Genomic DNA, 18088 nt, shown 5'->3' on the forward strand with positions numbered 1-18088 from the left:
ACTCTAGCTACGTGGCCTTGGATGAGGTGCTTACACCTTTCCCTGTGTGCTCATGCAATAAATAAGGGTATACATTCATCAGGCCATTACTACGGGGCCCTATCAAGTAGGGTTATTTGTACTATTACTTAATGATCATGTAACCTAAAAAGTAGTATTTTTCTCCTTAAAGATGATAAGAGAATATCTGCTTGGATCATACAGGACTCAAATATGTCATTATGGCTCAAGACCCCATGCTCCTACTACCGTGTTCTATGACTGTGTAGAAACGGGGCCTTTGTTTAGGATCAAACTGGCTCTCCATGTCGGGGGGACCAGACTCTAAGAAATATAGTAATGACTTTTTAAAAAGTTATTTTTAAAGACAGGCAGTAGTGGCTCACACCTTTAATCCCAGCACCCAGAAGGCAGAGACAGGGTCGAGGCCAGTCTTGTCGACAGAGTTCCAGAACAGCCAGAACTACATAGAGGAAACCCTATCTCGAAAAAACAAAACCAACCAGCCAAACAACAAGAAGAAAGCCCAAAAAGCAAAAACCTAATTAACTGCCTTTATTTATTTATTTTGTGTCTGCTTAAGTTTCTGTGTATGGGCGGAGTGTGTCACCGTTCCCGTGTGGCAGGTGGAGGACAACCTGCAGGGTTCATTTCTCTCCTTTACCATGTAGACACTGGGGATTAAACTCATGCTATTTCTGGTTGGCACCTTTACCCTCTGAGCTATCTCACCTACTCAGACCCTATTTCTTTGTAGGCACTGTATATAATTAAGGCAATTGACTTTTAGACTTATCAAAATCCCTCTGACTACACAGACCATTATCAGAACGTACACCATTAAAGCCAGAACACGGAATGCTAAAGGATGCTTTCCCTGGGTCCAAGGTACAGGAGTGGTGAGAGCCACTCCGCCTATGCGAGCGCCACTCACCTCCCAGCCTACGATGGACACCTGCCAGCGGGCAATCTTGTCAATGCTCTCCAGCTTGCGCTTGCGTTCGTTGATCAAGCAAGCCACGTTCTTCATGGCCTCGTAGGCTGCCTTGATATTGTTGTAATCGCTGCAAAATGGGGAGTTCATTTCAACTGTAAGGACATGCAACTCACAAAGGAGGACTGACAGTGTGCTTGGACCCTGGTCTGTATGCTAACAGTCTAGACAAGGCACTGAGTAAGAGCCATTATTCCCGATGAATAGACCATAGTCTGCACAGGTTAAGTGAGCGGAGAGAACACAATTCACAATTCTTCTGGAGTAAGAATGTTGTCATTCATTTCCCAGAAATCACCATGAATGAAAGTAAATGTCACAGAAACCTAGTGTTAGTCATAGCAGCTTTGAATTACTTCCATTAGCACAGAGAACTGCCTTCATTTCTGCCTTGATTTAACATAACCACTTCTGCTATATAAAGCTGCTCGAAAACCACTGGTTGCATTCTGAGACTAATTATCCACATCAAGTCTCATCTTTTACTTGTTGAGGAAGGGACATGAAAGACTATAAGCCATACAGTATGACGGTCTTCTGGCAGCCCCCCCCAGGCCACGCCTCTAAAACTGTTAAGAAGCTGTGGACACACACAGGAGCACTGACTGCCAGGAAGTCTGCAGGACTGTCCACAAGGCAGGTCCTGACACCGGGAGTCTATTCTCAAGGCAAAGCAAGAGGCAAAATGAGCATGAGGTAGAACTGCCTAAGACTTGGGAGTCCCCAAAGAAAAGGGATGATGTATTTTCTAAAAGGCCCCCCAAAGCAGCAGAAACTAGGAGGCTTTGTTGTTGCTTCTTTTTTCTCTAGAATACTCCTTCCCCCCATTTAACTTTAACAAAAAAAGGAAGAGTCTCAATGTCATTCTCTTTTGAATATTTCTCAAAGTTGGTTCTGGAGGTGCGCGCCTGTCATTCAGCACACGAGCAGCCAGGGCAGGAGGATCGAGAGTTAGTTTGAGGTTAGCCTCGGCTACATATGAGTCCTGGTCCCCTTGGCCCTGGAGCACACACACACACGCACACACACACACACACACACACACACACACTGGAACAAGTGTGATAGCGAATGCCTATAATATTAGCACTACTCGGGGGATATAGGCAGTATTTCTAGATATAGGATTTCTTCAAGTTCAAAGCCAGCCAGGATCATCTTAACAGCACCTTGCCTCAAAAATAAATAAATAAACAAATAAACAAACAAACAAATAAATAAATAAATAAATAAATAGGTGGAATAAATTTGAAAAATAATCAAAATCTGTAAATGCTCACAGGGAAAAAAATGTTCTTAAAAGAGAAAAGTCAGGCAGCTGAGCAGTGATTCAGAGAGTGGAGGTGTCTGCTATGCAAGCCCTGGAACCCAGGTAAAGAGGGACAACTGACACCACAAAGTTGCCCTCTGACCCCCACATGTGTGCTGTGTGCAGGTTGTACCCCTATGGTAAAATACTCAGAACATTCTAAAGCGTGAAGTCCTTCTTGCAGAGTGTGAGTGGTCACAGCTGCCCACCTTGGAAAGCATTGGACTCCCACGCCATCTCTCCAGAAGGCTTCGCTTCGCTTCTCAGATCTCTCATTATTTTCCCCAAATCACTGATGTGGGAGGTCCTTCTGTATATGTATTGCTTGTATTGCTTAATGAATAAAGCTGCTTTGGCCAATGGCTTAGCCGAGGAAAGTCAGGCAGGAAATCCCAACACAGATATAGAGAGAGAGTAGGCAGAGTCAGGGAGATGCCATGTAGTTGCCAAAGGAGAAGGACATGCCGGAACCTTACCAGCTAGGCCACAGCCTCACGGTGATACACAGATGAATAGAAATGGGTTAATTTAAGATGCTAGCTAGGAATATGCCTAAGCTATTGACCAAACTGTACTGTAACTAATATAGTTTCTGTGTGATTGTTTGGTTCTGGGCAGCTGGGAAACGAACACGCGGTCTCCATCTACAAGTCACTACTATGATGCCCTTCAGTAGTTAGTTTTTAGCCTGTACCAACTGAGGTTCTCCTGACTTCCTTACTTTTCTCCACTAAGCTCTTCTGATAGCCACATCCGAGACAGAAAGGTCCTACACAGTTGTCTTTCTCTTTTATTCACTTCGACAAACCTCTTCCTCCTTATTCCCTTTGGGGTCTAATTCTTTAAGCCTTCACCCTAACTAGGGTCTGTTCAGTAGCCCCTGCCACTTTGATCTTCCGCCTGTCTCTGCCAGAGGCTCAGGACAGAAGTGAGCCACTTTCCAACTCTTCAGGGGTCACTCTCACCCTTACCCAGATTCACCCTCCTTCATTCCTCTATCCAGTTTCATTTTGCTGAACTGCAGTTACCCATTGCCAACTGCAGTCTAGAAACGTTAAACCGAAGACTCCAGGAATAATTCGTAAGTTGAAATTATTTATCATTTGTAATAATAATAATATACTGTTGTAATTGTTACCTTAGTAGTTACTGTTAATCTCTTACAGTATCTTACTTGTAAATATATCTTCCTTTTCAGACAGAATTGTATCTGTAGTTCAGGCTATTCTAAAAACTCTCTACAGTAGCCCAGGATGGCCTTGAACCAACAGCAATCCTCCTGCCAGTTTCCCAAAGTGATGAGATTATAGGTGTGAGCCACTATGAGCAGTTTTTATCTTTTTTTTAAAATATTTATTTATTTATTATGCATACAATATTCTGTCTGTGTGTATATCTGCAGGCCAGAAGAGGGCACCAGACCTCATTACAGATGGTTGTGAGCCACCATGTGGTTGCTGGGAATTGAACTCAGGACCTTTGGAAGAGCAAGCAATGCTCTTAACCACTGAGCCATCTCTCTAGCCCCCAGTTTTTATCTTTTTATAGGTGTGTATGCATCAGGAAAAGACTGTGTGTATATGCACATATACACATACATACACATGTAGGGATGCAGTTCTGGCCATAGTTTTAGGTATCCTCTGGGATCTAGAAAAACAGATCCCCCAAGAATAAAGGGGACTGCTGTAGTCCTATCGATTTCTTTCAAAACTAAAAACTGATTTGCCACTAAATAACTACAAAGGGTATTAACATAATATTTGTAAACTGTACCAAATAACACCTAAGTGAAAATTCCTGTGCAGCCAAGTGTGCTGTGCTTGCCTATAACCCTAGCAGGAAACAGGTGGGATCATGATGAACTTCGGCTGTATTTCAAGATCCATCTCAAAAAATCCAAAATTAAATTAAACAGTAACAACAACAAAGCCAACCCTCCATGCACTCACAGAACCAGCCTAAGAATTCTTTTGCATAATGGGCAATGGTGGTGGTCTTGGGAGACAGAACTTGGGAGACAGGCAGAGGCAAGCAGATTCTGGGAGTTCGAGGCCAGCCTAGTCTATAGAGTGAGTTCCAGGATAGGCTCAAGTTACACAGAGAAACCCTGTCTCAAAAAAACCAAAAGAAAGAAACAAAAGAATTATTTTGCTTTTCTATTTCTGGATGTCACAGAGTATCTTCCTATATCTTGTTACAGTGATAAACACTGTAAACTTCTGAGAACTTCATCCATGAAGCTCAGTGGCAGAACGGCAAGGCTACCAGGACCCCCAGCACCAGCACCAGGACCACCAGTACCATCAGCACCAGTACCACCAGCACCTGTCTCTGCAGGAAGCACCAGGCTGGCTGGGGCTTGGTCTCACGGTCTCTGGGCGGCCCTCATCTCACCTGTGCTCCTGTGTGGTGTACTTGAGCAGCTCGGCCAGCTGCAGTGGGTATTTGCAGATCTTTTGCACGGGCGTGAGGAGGAAGCCATCCAAGGCGATGTCGATCATCTGCTGAAGCAGGCGGCAGGCCTCGAAGAAGTGCCGGTACTTGCTCTGCTTCATGAGGTTGGACAGCTCCACGCAGGCACCTGGGTGGTTGTTGCAGTACTCGGAGTAGATGGCAAAGCCCTCTTGCTGGAAGGGAAGGCAGCCTTGTCAGTCAGTGGCCCTGAGCCATCTGTGAGGACACTCCTGGAGAAGAGGGAGGACAGGCCAACACCCCAAGGGCAATGCACGCTTGGCAGTGGCTTTCATGCCTGATCAGTAGGAAGCTCATTTGTGGGTGGTTGATAACTGTGTTCTTTTTAATGGTGGGTAGAAGGATCGGAGACCCTACCCCCTGGGCTCACTCCAGTCCAAGCCTACGGCAGAGGGGGAGCAATGCTCTGAGGTCTGGCTCTCCACCCTGGTCCCTTCCTTCCAGTTATAAACTCTGGCTTGGAGGAACCATGTGCTTCTGGCACACTGCCTAACCCTTGGGCCTGGCTTCCACGTGGTACTCCTTCTCCGACGGAAAGGCCACTGCCCACTTCCCTTCTTGCAGACTTCTCATTCTGAGGTGCAGCCATACTGCTGCCCTTCTCTTGCTGCCTGCTCTCCCGGGCTTGGGGCTGCACTCTTTCCTCGGCCCTGTTCCTCAAGACTGGGTGGACACTGCTTTGAAAGCCCTGTCACTGGGTTCAAGCCCACATCCCTGGCCACCACCTTCCCTCCAGTGTCAGCTGCTGGGCCATGCACCCACGGTTGCCCTTCCTTCCTGCTTCCCCTGCTCCACCATGCAGACTTGGCCGAGCCCCCCATGTGATTTCGCCACCCCGCCTGCTAACTCGACGATGCAGGTGCTGGAGACCATTGCTCTTTGTTGGCACAACCAGCCCTGCCAGACTTCCCGGGAAAACACCCCTTTTTAGCAAGGCTCCTTTTCTTGGCTTCTGGGCCAGCACCTGACAGGGCTGACCACAGCAGTGGGAGCAGTTAAGACTCTCCTGCCGTTGAGACCACTCGGCTGCATGTTCTTGCCCTGCCTTTGCTCACCCCCAAAGCCTCTCCTGAGCTTCTCACCCACAAGCCTAGGCTGCTCTGGCCACACTGGTCTTCAGTGCCTCGAGGGTACCTGGATACCCAGGGACCCATTCCTGCCTGCTTTCCTTTGGAACCACCATGCTCGGTAAATGAAGGCTTATCCACCGCTTCAGCTATAGTACCCTGCCTCTAAAAAACTATGGGGTTCAGCACCCAGGAAATGAGGGTACATTGCTGCCACTGGTAGTACTACCTAAACTATTCTCTAAGTAGAGAAATAAAATCTCTAAAATCTTTTGTCAGTTATAGTCACCCTAAATAGCAAGGACCAATAACTCATGTCACCACCAGAGAAACTCCGAGGCTGTGTACCATCTGCCTGTGAGCATGTGACCTTAGATCACTCACCCTCTGGAAAAGGAAAATCCCATCTACCTAAAGGCAGTATGTGAGCCAAGGGAAGAAAGGTCAGGAGTGTTTCTGGCGGAGGTGCCTTTCTATGCTACTGTCTGACCGGATGGGGCGACTGGAGAGACAGTGACATACGTGCTGGAGAAAGCAGGATCCTATCTCGCTTAAGTGAGGTTCCTCTTTGTTGTACTGTTTCTCAAGGTCTTTCAGAAACTTTCTTTGGAATTTGTAAATGTCTTCGATGTTTCCAAAAATAGTGGCTAGCTGCGCAACCGTGAACATCCCCGTGTGCTTACGACACTGTCGGATATAGCCCTGCAGAGAACAAAAGCAAACGGTTTTATTTGTTTGGAGATACTTGAACAATACAGTTTGTTGTTTCTATTTGTGCTTTGGCCCCATGCCAAGGTCTTGGGCTGAATTTTATTCTGTTTTCAGGATAGTGTCTCACAGGTAGCTTAGGCTGGTCCCAAACTTCCAGTCCTCCTGACGTACACTCCTGTGTGCTGGGATGACAGGTATGTGGCACTATTCCTAAGCTGGAGTGAATTTCAGTTAGAGAAAATGATTTTTATCTCTGTGAGGCCCTGATGAGACAATCACACATCTACAACTACAATTCACCGGAGATATTCTAAAACCAAAACCAAAGTGAAAGCTTCACATGGATTTCACGTTTCCAGAAGTGAGGTTCAAATGGCAGAGCCTAAAAATTCACATTGCCAGTGTGTGCTGTCTGTATGTGCGTTCAGGTTTTTGTGGGGGAGCGCGTGCGTTCACATGAGCGTCAGAGGACAACCATGGGTGCCCTTCCTCCGGCACTGCACTGTCCTTTTTGTTTGAGACCAAGTCCTTACTGGCCCGGAACTCTCCAAGTAGACTAGGCTGGCTGATCGAAGGGCCCTGATCCACCTGTCTCCACCTACCCACTGCTGGGATTACAGACTGGTGTGCCCATGTCTGGCTTCACGTTGCCTCCTTTACCAGATTCTAATTCTCCAGGCCAGGGACATGGGGGAGGTCAGTGTGTGAAGGCTTTCTGTCAAGCCAATGTGGTTCTGATCTATCAAACCACACCGAAGACTCGGTCCTCACCTGCTTTCATGCCATAGCACAAGTCTGTCCTTCCTCAGTCTGCGTCCTTGTAAGAGGGCTAACTACTCCTTCTCTATGCCTGTTGTCAGGGCTGTGCTCTGGCTTGGGACAGTTAGTGACACAGGACGGAAAGGCTACATATGCACGGAACAATTACCTCCATAGTCGCAAACATGCTTAAACAGAATAAACAGACCATTTAGTATATAAACCACTTCCTTCTTCACGTATGTGGCGAAGTCTGTACATGCTTGTGTTATACATGAGTGTGTTGGTAGGCTTGCTCATTTAGTTACATGTGACCTCAATCACCCTCCATCTTTGTTTTTTTGTTTTTAGACAAGACTTCTCACTAAACTGGGGCTCACAGTTTTGACAGGATTGCTTGGCCAGAGAGGTCCTGGGACCTGTCGATCTTCGCCTCTGGGATCAGAGACACATGCTGCCGGAGCCAGCTTTTATATGGATGCTGAGGATCCGAACTCAGGGGCTTGGGCATGTGCATAAGTACTGCATCCCAGCCCCTCAATTCCTCTATTTACTGTGGTGATGCAGAGTGTGAGCTCAGGGTCACAGTGCCTGACAACCCTGCCTCTTAACTTCAAGGTCTCTTCCTCATCTGCGATAGGCAACTAAGAGGGTGTGTGCCGAGTGAAAACACTGTGAGGAGCTGAGCTGGGCCGGGCATTAGGCCCGTCCACGGTCAGGACTTGGCCATGCTTAGGCGGAAGCTGTGACTTTCCTGAAACGGCAGCCTGAAGCCACTTCAGTCACCACACTTGTACAGATGAGAGGTGAGCAGTGGCAGGCTACGCAGCCGATTCATTCATGATTGAACTTGTCCTGACTTAAGCTTGGCTCTAGCACTGAGCGATCACAGCTGGAGGGGGAGCGCTGACATCAGCATTCAGAGCGACAAGGCTCACCTGATCCGGGAACTGAAAGCCAGCTTGGAGGAAACTGCCAGCCTCACATCTACTAATGGCCTGTTCTCTGAAACCAGGACGAGACTACTGAATAACAGCTAGACATGGTGGCCAGTGTCCATAATCCCAGGAATTGCTACACAGTCACACTGTCTCTCTGGCTCCCTGCTAAGGTTTCTACCAATTATCACTGAAAACACCATGGCAATATCACCAAATAGGACCACATTTTCATCTGCAGGGAAATGACTGGGCATCCTGTCTAGGGATCTAAGGAGACACATGGGGTTGGAGAAGGTGGCCGCCTCTGACTGGCACGTACCTCACAGATGTCCTTGAGGTGCTTGATGTACACGCGCTCGGTGTTCATGATCTCCTGGATGACATTGGTGCGCATCTGCTGCTGGCTCTCAGGGTGCTTGTGGCGGGCCTTGCTGCTGTCCTCATCCTGCTCTTCCCCATGGGAGCTGCTGCAGCTCTCAGGCAGCTCCTCCTGATTGACTCGAAGCTACAGGTCACACACAGGAGGCAGGTGGCTTAGGGAAGCGGGGGCAGTAGCAGAAGCAAGGCAAAGACCTACCGGGCATCTGCTCTCTGTGCCGAGTTATCAAGGCATGGTGCCTTCAAGAAATGTCTATGGGCAGCAGCGATCCCAAGAGGCTTGTTTGCTTAAGATCCTCACTATAACCGCCTTACTTCCTACAGGTCAGGCTTATGTGTGATGTTAAACACACTGACAGAAGAGCTGGGCCCGAGGAAAGATTGAGATCTGCCTCAAACTCTTCTCCAGGTCCCTTCCCAAGAACACCCCTGGAAAACAGAGGCCCACACTTACCCTCACGAAGCTCGCAGGGAACCAGGCCTCTTTATCTTCATTCCGGCCCCACCACCAGTCCTTGTTAGAGGCTTCCAGGACCTGGATGACATCCCCAGCCTTGAAGCCCAGTTCCTGGTCATCCATGGTCACATGGTCCCACAGTGCTTCTGCACAGACCACGCTGCCATCGCTGATGAGCTGGAACGGAGATGGGAGAGCAAGCTTAGCATTCGGCGACACGGGCAGACTAGGAGCCGCGTGCTAGGTATGCTTTCTCAGGGTGGCGCGCCACCTTCTACTCTGTCTGGAAGGACTTGTGCTGTCCAGGTAAACTAGTCATATGAAATAAGGCGAGGAACACGGCATCAGGTAGGCGCCTGTGACCTGCTCTTAAAGGGAAACTCAGATCAACCTTAAAAAGGTTGATACATGCTAAGGGTGGTGACATCTATCTGTAATCTCAGCACATAGGAGTCTGAGACAGGAGGATCACCAGTCCAAGGCTAGTCTGGGTCATACAGCAAGGCTGTCTCAAAAAGCAAAGGTGTACGAAACCCCTTGACTGACAATGGGGTTCCACTGTGGTTAAGTCATCTAAATCAAATAAAACATGTGTTTACTACATCTAGCCGCCGTATGTCAGTGCTTACTTAGCCTTTTGCAGTGAGGCCCAGAATACTCCTACAAGCCCATATAATAGGAAGTAATCACATAATGAAGTGCAGAGTATCACCTGAGCCACCGAAAAGGGAGCTGGGGGGAGGGTGGTAATGCAATGTAATAGGAAGACAACAATACCTGACCAGGAATAAGGGACACACGATCGTAGTTCTGCCATTTGTAGTAGGAAAATCACTTCACCTTTTCCTCTTAACTGCTGGAGATAGAACCCAGAGACCTGTGCACTCTGTGACTGAACTACCCTGCCCTTATGTAAGGCAGTGTCTCCGTAAGCAGCCTCTGGAGGCCTTGAACTCGAGCCTCCTGCCTCAGCTTTCAGAGTCCTTGGCGTCACACACATACCACCAGGCCCAGTGTAATTCCATGTCCTTACCTCAGGGTGTCTGTTAAAATACAGACAAGTGTTTTCCATTTACCTCAGCGATCAGCTGTGAGGATCACTGAGACAATGGGCTCATTGAAAAGGCTGAGAAGCCAGCCCTGAAGACCAGCGGCCCTTTACCTTAGCGCGAATGGGGAGGGCTGTCAGTAACGAACAAAGCTCTGTTATAGACGCGTCCCTGGACAATGACAGAAACTCAGTGTCGGAAACCAGCTAGCCAGAGCCGCAGACTTCAGGACATGCTAAGAACCAATCAGAGGGCCACAGCCTTGAGAATCAAGTATCTGGTATGTGTGGGATCCCAGTACCTCGTTGATGGCCAGCTGCTCCCCGCCTGGCTGCAGGTACCGAGGGTTGGCCTGGCAGAGTTCTTCATAGCTGAAGTCCTCCTCACTGCCATTGTCATCCACTAAGGCCGAAGACTCTGCACCTCCATCTGAAGAGACTGCCGGGGAGAAGCCAGAGAAGACATGTTTTCAAAGATGCGGGCACGGGGGTTCACATCTGGGATCTCAGCACTCAAGAGGCAAAGGTAGAGGGACAGCAGCAAATCTGGGGACTCAGCGAGTTCCCGATGAGCCAGGGTGACAGGGCAAGATACAGCTAACAGCCATCCATTTATAGGGTCAAACAGCTGGCACTAGGAACATTCCTCGTGGAAAATGGCCATTTTCTCTCACCCAGAGTAGGGAAGTGTTAGGAAATTCCCTCTGAAACCCTAACCCCGAAGTGGCAGCCGGTGCCAAGGGCGGCTAGAGTTCAGTGCCCTGGCACCTTTGGCGATACTGCCAACAGTTACTGGGAGTGGAGGGAGAGGGAATTACGTGTGATGTAGTGGGAAATCCACTCCAGAGTGGATATAAAGAATACAGGTAACTGTCATCTACGAGGGTTCATAGCTGGGATTCCTGAACCTGGGCTGAGGCAGGAGGATCACCATGGCTTAGAGGTCAACCTAAGTTACTGAGTGAGACCTCGTTTAAAACAAAAAGGAACAGGAACATAATAATGTTCTCAAGCAATGTGTTGATGTTCCTGAAGTAAAGAGCGTGAGAATGTCATCACTGTTGATAGTCATGAAGCATAAAGAGCGTGAGAATTTCATCACTCTTGAAAACATACTCTTCTGCAGCCCATAAGGGAACAGAAAACCAAGGCCAGAGGTGTCCATGGAGTCAGCGTGGGCTGATCTTCCTCTCAGGTCACAGACCCACAAGGAATGGTGCTCAGTATCAGAAATGGAAACCGTGGGCATCTTCACCAGGACAACAGAATGGGAGCTTCAGATATGGAGGGAGTACCCAGAGCGAGGGACACGGTCGTGGGTGCTGGAAGAGAACCCACACCTCCACTTCACTCAGACAGCGTAATTCCTAAGTCCACACTAAATATTCGCCTTACACCCACAGAAAGGTGCAGTCTTCACTCCTCAGCAAGGAACGTCTCTTGGCAACAGACAGAGACCAATACAGAAAACCACAACCAATAGAAACAGAGTTGTGAAGCCTGGTCCCAGTGGACACGATCTAGAGAACGCTCCTGCACCTAAGGCTCAGGGAACATCGTGGAAGAGGGGCAGGAAGCTTGCTGTGGGCCCGTGTTTCCTAGTAATAACCAAGATACACATAAAGTCCCACCAACACAACCACTCAAAATGAGCAGAAAAGGACAAAAACCAGTAGATGGATGAAGAACTATCGACAGCTAAGGAATGCCGGGAGTGGGAGACGCAGTCCTCCCCAGGGGGGAGCACACCCATTGGTTATCCAGTACCAGACGGTCAGCCCTGCAAACTTACACACAACTAACACTGTACAGACTGGACAGGTTGTATGTATGCATTTAGGAATATAATGTGTATATACATATACACATATGTATGTAATAGTGAAAAAGTCTTAAATTTGAAAGAGGGCAAAGAAGGGTCTATGGGAGTGTTTGGAGGGAAGAGGAAATTATGTTAATTATATAATATAAAAAAACTTTTTAAAAATAATTGATAAAAATATGGGGGTTCCATTTTGGTCTTCACTTCCAAGGATATCCATTTCTTATAAACATGGTTGCAAAAAAACTAAATGGAAATTTCCAGAAATAACCCCAATGTCTGCCTACTGGCTTCTACTTAAGGTACCACAGAGAGACCCAATGCTCAATGCATGCTAGGTAAGTACCCTTGATTCCGACGGTCTATGTTTGTCATTACTGTTGAATTTCTTTATTACTATTGTTCATCTGAACCTCGTCCCCAGAGCACAAAGAAGAAAACACAGCATATGCCAGATTTGGTATGAGGTTTCACTTATGTACTAGGAGGCTGCACATTCGTATCCTGGCTGCCCAGACCCAAAATAATCACACAGAAACTATAGTAATTACAACACTGCTTGGCTAATGATTCAGGCATATTCCTAGCTAACTCTTACATCTTAAATTAACCCATTTCTATTAATCTATGTATCAGCACGTGGTTGTGGCTTACTGGTAAGGATCTGTCTCCTTCGGCAGCTACACGGCATCTCCCTGACTCTGCCTACTTTCTCTCTATGTCTCTTCCAGCCTGGCTATATTCTGCCCTGCCATAGGCTGAAGCAGCTTCTTTATTAACCCATGGTAATAAAACATATTCACAGCATACAGAGGGAATCCGACATCACATGTATCCACAAATGTGTCTTCTGTGGCCAGGGGTCCTCTGGGTAAGAAAAGGGGAGAATGGGAAGGCAGGAGACCGCCAGAGCCACAGAACCCCATGAATGCTCTTGCAGTGTGTGGTTGTATGACTGGTCTCACTTCACATAGCCCAGACTGGTCTGGAACTCATATTCTCCCACCTTGGCCAAGAGCTGGGGTCACGGGAACGTGATACCAATTGTCTCCTTTCAATGCTTTCAGTCAGGGGACAAAAAGTTTGTAGTCCAGGATCCCTTTACACTGCAAGTTTCAGAAAGATGATTTAGGCAGACTGTGCCACGGGGAGGACTGAATGACTCTGCTGAAACAGGAGGGAAGGTGGGAGGGCTGAGGACTGAATGACTCTGCTGAAACAGGAGGGAAGGTGGGAGGGCTGAGGACAGAGGAGGCTGCTGCAGTGAAGGGCAGCGAGGTATCACCCTGGGCAAAGGGGAGCAGAGCCGGTGTCCATGAGTGATGGACATCCTGCTCAGGTGGGGAGCAAACGAAGACGAGCTCAACAAGAGTCTGGAAGGACTGGTAAAAGTGACATCGTAGGAAGAAGCAGTGTTGCGTGAAGGAGGCCCCTCTGCGGCAGCCACCCCACCCTGGCTCGCCCCATCCCATGAACCTAAACTCAACTCGGTTTCTTCCTTCAGCATCTGACCTGGCTGGACCCGCTCACAGGTCTGTGCTTCCTTGCCTTGCTTCCTGAGGCTGAGGTCCCCTGACACTTGCAAACCCACAGTGTTGCTTTAGTGACCCCACTTTCAGAGCCAGTTCAGAGCCTGCGCCCAGCTATATATAGCAGTGCTGTTGAGGCCCCGGATGCTGGTGAGTCCATGAATTCTGGACAAGCTGATGTGGTGCAGCTGAGCTGGGCCTCGGGCCCCCAGTGGCTGCTGGCTGCCTGCAGCGTCCAGTCCCTTCCTCCGAGCCTCAGCTCCCATCCCTGATGGCAATCAGACGAGTTCTGGCTATAAAGTAGTGAGCTGCCTTGGAAGTACCTCGGGAAGTGACTCAAGGTGTTCCTGAACTTGAAGGCAAAGCCAAGAATTCTTGCTCAGAAACACTCTTAGGAGTTCCTACGCTGTCCTGAATCTGGTGTCTTTCTGACTCCTCAGGCAAAGGGCAGCGGTAGCCACTGAGTGTACATGTGTCTGCAAGGCCTCAGCATCTGCAAGCTTCCCCCTCCCTTCAGGGATGGTGGGAGGGGAAAGGAGGCGGAGAATGAGGTCTTGAGGAAGTCAGACCTCTGCTGTCTGAGAAACACACTTGAGGCCACAGGACAATGTCTGTTCCTTTTCAGTCTGACCTTCCATCCCCCTTCTGTGGTCACAGGCCTTGCAGGTGCGGAGGGGACAGTTGCACTAGTACGTGATCTATTGCACAACCCTGGGGTGTAAGTGTGTGGGATGCTGAGGAAGGAAGCCTTCAGGAAACAAGAACAGGTTTTCTGCATGTGTAAGTCAGCATCTCAGGCACCACAGACAGCAGGGGTGGGAAGGTGGGGGTTGAGGAGGGCGTGGGGGTCTGCAGGGAAGACAGCAGCCTGTAGTAAGACCTGGTGGGGCTCACCCAGGTTCACAGCTAAAAGGTTCTAACGATCGTGGGGGAGCTGAGCATAGACAAACCCTTGGTCTGGCTGGGGCCCAGGAACCTTTGGCTGTCAGCCAGCAGCGACCTGGCACTGCCCAACACCACCAGCCCCATTTCTCCTTATCACATTTCAGCAGTGGCTGAGCCAGATTTATAAAAAACGAAACAGAAGAAGAAGAAGAAGAAGAAGAAGAAGAAGAAGAAGAAGAAGAAGAAGAAGAAGAAGAAGAAGAAGAAGAAGAAAAAGAAAAAGAATAAGAGGAGAAAGCTCAGTCAGAGGAAAGTCCTGAAAATGACACTTTCTCACTTAGAGAACCAGTGAACGATGTTGGCCCAGTGAGAACCTTGCCACCCGATCTGCCTGTTGCTGGGAAAAACAAGCCTTTTTTTCTTTTCTTTTTTAAGCCAGTATCTACCATCTACAACCCATAATTCACAGGAGTCTAATGAAAGGGATTCATTGGAAAGAGGGCTAGACTTCACAGGAGACAGGGACACAAGGTCAAAAGGCCAAATGGCCTCTGAGCTGCGGCCATAAATGCTTACGAGAATGAAGTGGGTCGTGGGACAGACTCAGCACCACAGTGAGCTCTTGCTGAGTGCCACAGAAGCAAGGTGGGTTCCGTGAGCCCAGGTACACTGACTCTGGCTCCCCACCAGCTGACTGGGATGGGCGTGGCTAGAGGCAGAAGACATGCAATGTGTAAGGAAAGATGCCTGGCATGATGGCAAGATGGCCAATCCTGGCACTGAGGACCACGCCAACCTCCCTACATTCATCCCACATGGGTACACAGGCGTAAGCTGCAGGGCCGGCTTCACTTTCCGGCTAAAGAACCATGGGCAAAGACACTCATCCCCTTTCAAGTTGAGTCCCGCCATCTGTAAGGGGAGCAGGTTTTCGTGTTTTATATATTCCAAGGCCATCCTTCCTCTCCTGCCTTTCACAGCCAACCTGGACTCTGTCTTCCCCTCCAAAGGGGATAAGAACCCAGTCATCTCCCACCTGTCTCCCGACACTAGCCTGGGTTATCCTAACAAGCTCGCTCAGCTACCCCTTGCTGGCCTCCCTGACTAACCCCACCCACTTCCTGTTTCCAGGCAGCAATAACATCACTCCTCACCCAAATTGTGTCTCTGCACATGAGCGACAGAGGAGAGTCAAAGCCCCGAAGTTCGCCACACACCCACACCCTGTCACCCTGGTTCTGATGGCATCCTGATGTCCCCCGCCCCACATGACACTTCTTGATCATCCCATTTGAAAACCATATCTTCAGGCAGAGGCAAGATGATTGCCACAAGTTGAGAGGCCAATCTGAGCTAAGTATGGAGACCCTGTCTCAATTAATCAATCAGTATGAGTAACTAAAAGCATTCTAAAAAAATGAAACTGGGGGCGGGCAAGAGGGCACAGTGGTAAAGACCCCCACAGCCAGGCCCGAGGACCTGAGTTCTATCCCTAGGACTCACATGGTGGATACAGAGAACTGACTCTCACGAGTTGTGCCCTGTCCTCCAGACACACGTGCATAAACAATAAACAAAATGATTAAAAGGAAACTCTGCAGAGTGCAGAATATTCTTTGACTGGGCGCTGTGTGGTGGGACCTCAATGGCCCATATCTCCTCCCTCCCATTCCAGGGTAGCACTGACCACCTCTGTGATGACCGTAACTGGTAACCAGATAGAAAAATCTGTTGTGACGGTGAACATGGACTAGCAAAACACTTCAACGCTTCTACACTGCTGTGGGAGTAGCAGGAACTGCTGAACCCTATCCCTGGCTCCCAGTGTTTAACAACAAACCTTCCTTCTTCGCCCTCCACAACCTTAATGATAGCTGTGACTTTTGTCACTCCTAACCCCTAGGGCTCTTAAGTTCCCAGTCCCGTGGGTGAGGCTTAGATGCTTTATTTCTGCATGTTCTACACCCCATGAAAACACCTGGTACAGAAGACACTTCGTGCTTTCCTAACGGCTAGTGGGGAAGCAAGGTTCCAAGAAGTTAAATAACAGAGCCATACTGTGCCAGGCCAGGCTAGGATGGACACCAGGCCTCCTCAGGATCACAGCCCAGCACCTGCCTCAGATGATGGCTGGAAAGCCATCTTTGTCTACAGTAGTCTCTCGTGCCTCCCGTCCCATTCCCTACCCATGCTCTATGCTGCTTCCACAGCAAACTCAAAATCCTGGTCTGAGGCTTTCACAGGAAGCTCCACAGGGTTGGTTTTTTTCTGCAACATCCAAGGCCTCCTGGGATGGATGAAGCCGACTTCATTCTGCTCCAGTGGTGTGGTTGGTGCCAGACATTTGCAGTGAATCATTTTCAGCAGAGCTGAACGCTGCTAATGGGAAAAGCGGACCTGAAAAGCCTGGCGTGAGCTGATGTTTGCCAAAGCCCATGCCCACCTCTGTGGGCAACCTCTTCCCCAGCCGGGCCTTGTACCTCTGCAGTCACTCCCTACAAGCCGCAAGAGGCTTCAAATTCCTCTGCCATCGATGGGACTTAGTAAAGGTGACTTGTTAACTCACAGTCATTTTTTTTTTTGTAATAAATAACTAATATAAATTTTCAAAATGTACTCCAGCAAGACCAAGAGAAATCAGAAGAGAACTGCTTGTTTGGGCTGGGTGTTTAGAGACAAGCCTCACTATGTGGTAGGCCAGTTGCTGCCTCCTATCTACCTCTTTCTCTCGATGCTGAGATTACACGCATATACCACCACCAACAGCTAAGGGTGTAATTTTTAAAAAACTCCAGCTTAACCCCTTTAAAGCACAGTTGAGCAGTGTTGTGCTGACAGCTATATAAGGACCTCTGGAACACTTTCATCTTGCAAAACTGAAGCCCTATACAAACGCTAACTTCCTTTCCTCCCTCTCTCCCCTGCCCGCTCCTCGGCAACCACCTTTCTACTTCCTGTGTCTGTGACTCTACTTCAGATAGTTTGTGTTCAGACCCATGTCGCACGAGCCTTGCTGTGGCAAGTGTTTCCCTCTGTCCATATTGCCCGAGTCAGAAGTCCCTTCTGTCCTAAGGCCATGCATGCCTCCCTTTCCGGTTTGCTTGTCTGCTTCCATGTGGATGGACATACTGGGTGTCTGCCCCTCCTGGCCACGATGAACAATGCTGCCGTCTGCATGAGTACACGCATCATCACTTTGAAGCCCTGTTTTCAGTTCTTTGGGTTATGAACTCAATCAGAATAGTGCTGGGGTAGCTCATTCTGCTGCAAGATTTTTATATTGTTTTCTAAGGTGGCTACATCAGTTTACATCCCCGCTGCCAACTCACAGCTACCTATATAATTTCTTTTGCTGAAAAATTAAGTATGGAAAAGATACTTTTTCTCCATGGGACATTCTATTATTATTGTTGTTGTTGTTGTTGTTATTATAACATAAGGGAGCTGGCTCAGTAGTTAAGAGCACTTCCAGAGGAGCTGGGTTCAATTCAACAAAACGACTGTCTGTAACTTCAAGATCTGATACTCTTACACAGATACATGCAGGCAAAACATCAATGAAAGTAAACTAAAAATAAATAAATTATTAAAAACAAAAACAAGCATAGCTACATCACTCCTCACTCTCTGTAGTCCATTTCTATGTCCCCCAAACTCCCTCTCAAATTCATGGCCATTCTTTAATTATCATCTGTCTCTGTCTCTGTCTCTGT

The 18088-nt window shown here is 48.4% G+C and overlaps 1 protein-coding gene across 1 annotated transcript in view; it reads right to left on the minus strand.

Moving 5' to 3' along the window:
• The window catches only part of Spata13 (spermatogenesis associated 13), a 32381-nt gene that overhangs the window by 9476 nt on the left and 4817 nt on the right, over window positions 1-18088 (minus strand). The window contains exons 2-7 of the mRNA XM_013349236.2: window positions 10442-10578; window positions 9089-9268; window positions 8576-8761; window positions 6368-6547; window positions 4701-4933; window positions 935-1064 (exon numbers count right to left, since the gene is read on the minus strand). Of these exons, the coding sequence (XP_013204690.1) occupies window positions 935-1064; window positions 4701-4933; window positions 6368-6547; window positions 8576-8761; window positions 9089-9268; window positions 10442-10578 (1046 nt within the window). The remainder of the gene's footprint in view (window positions 1-934; window positions 1065-4700; window positions 4934-6367; window positions 6548-8575; window positions 8762-9088; window positions 9269-10441; window positions 10579-18088) is intronic.

This window comes from Microtus ochrogaster, chromosome 17 (assembly GCF_000317375.1).
Source record: "Microtus ochrogaster isolate Prairie Vole_2 chromosome 17, MicOch1.0, whole genome shotgun sequence".
Lineage (NCBI taxonomy): Eukaryota > Metazoa > Chordata > Mammalia > Rodentia > Cricetidae > Microtus > Microtus ochrogaster.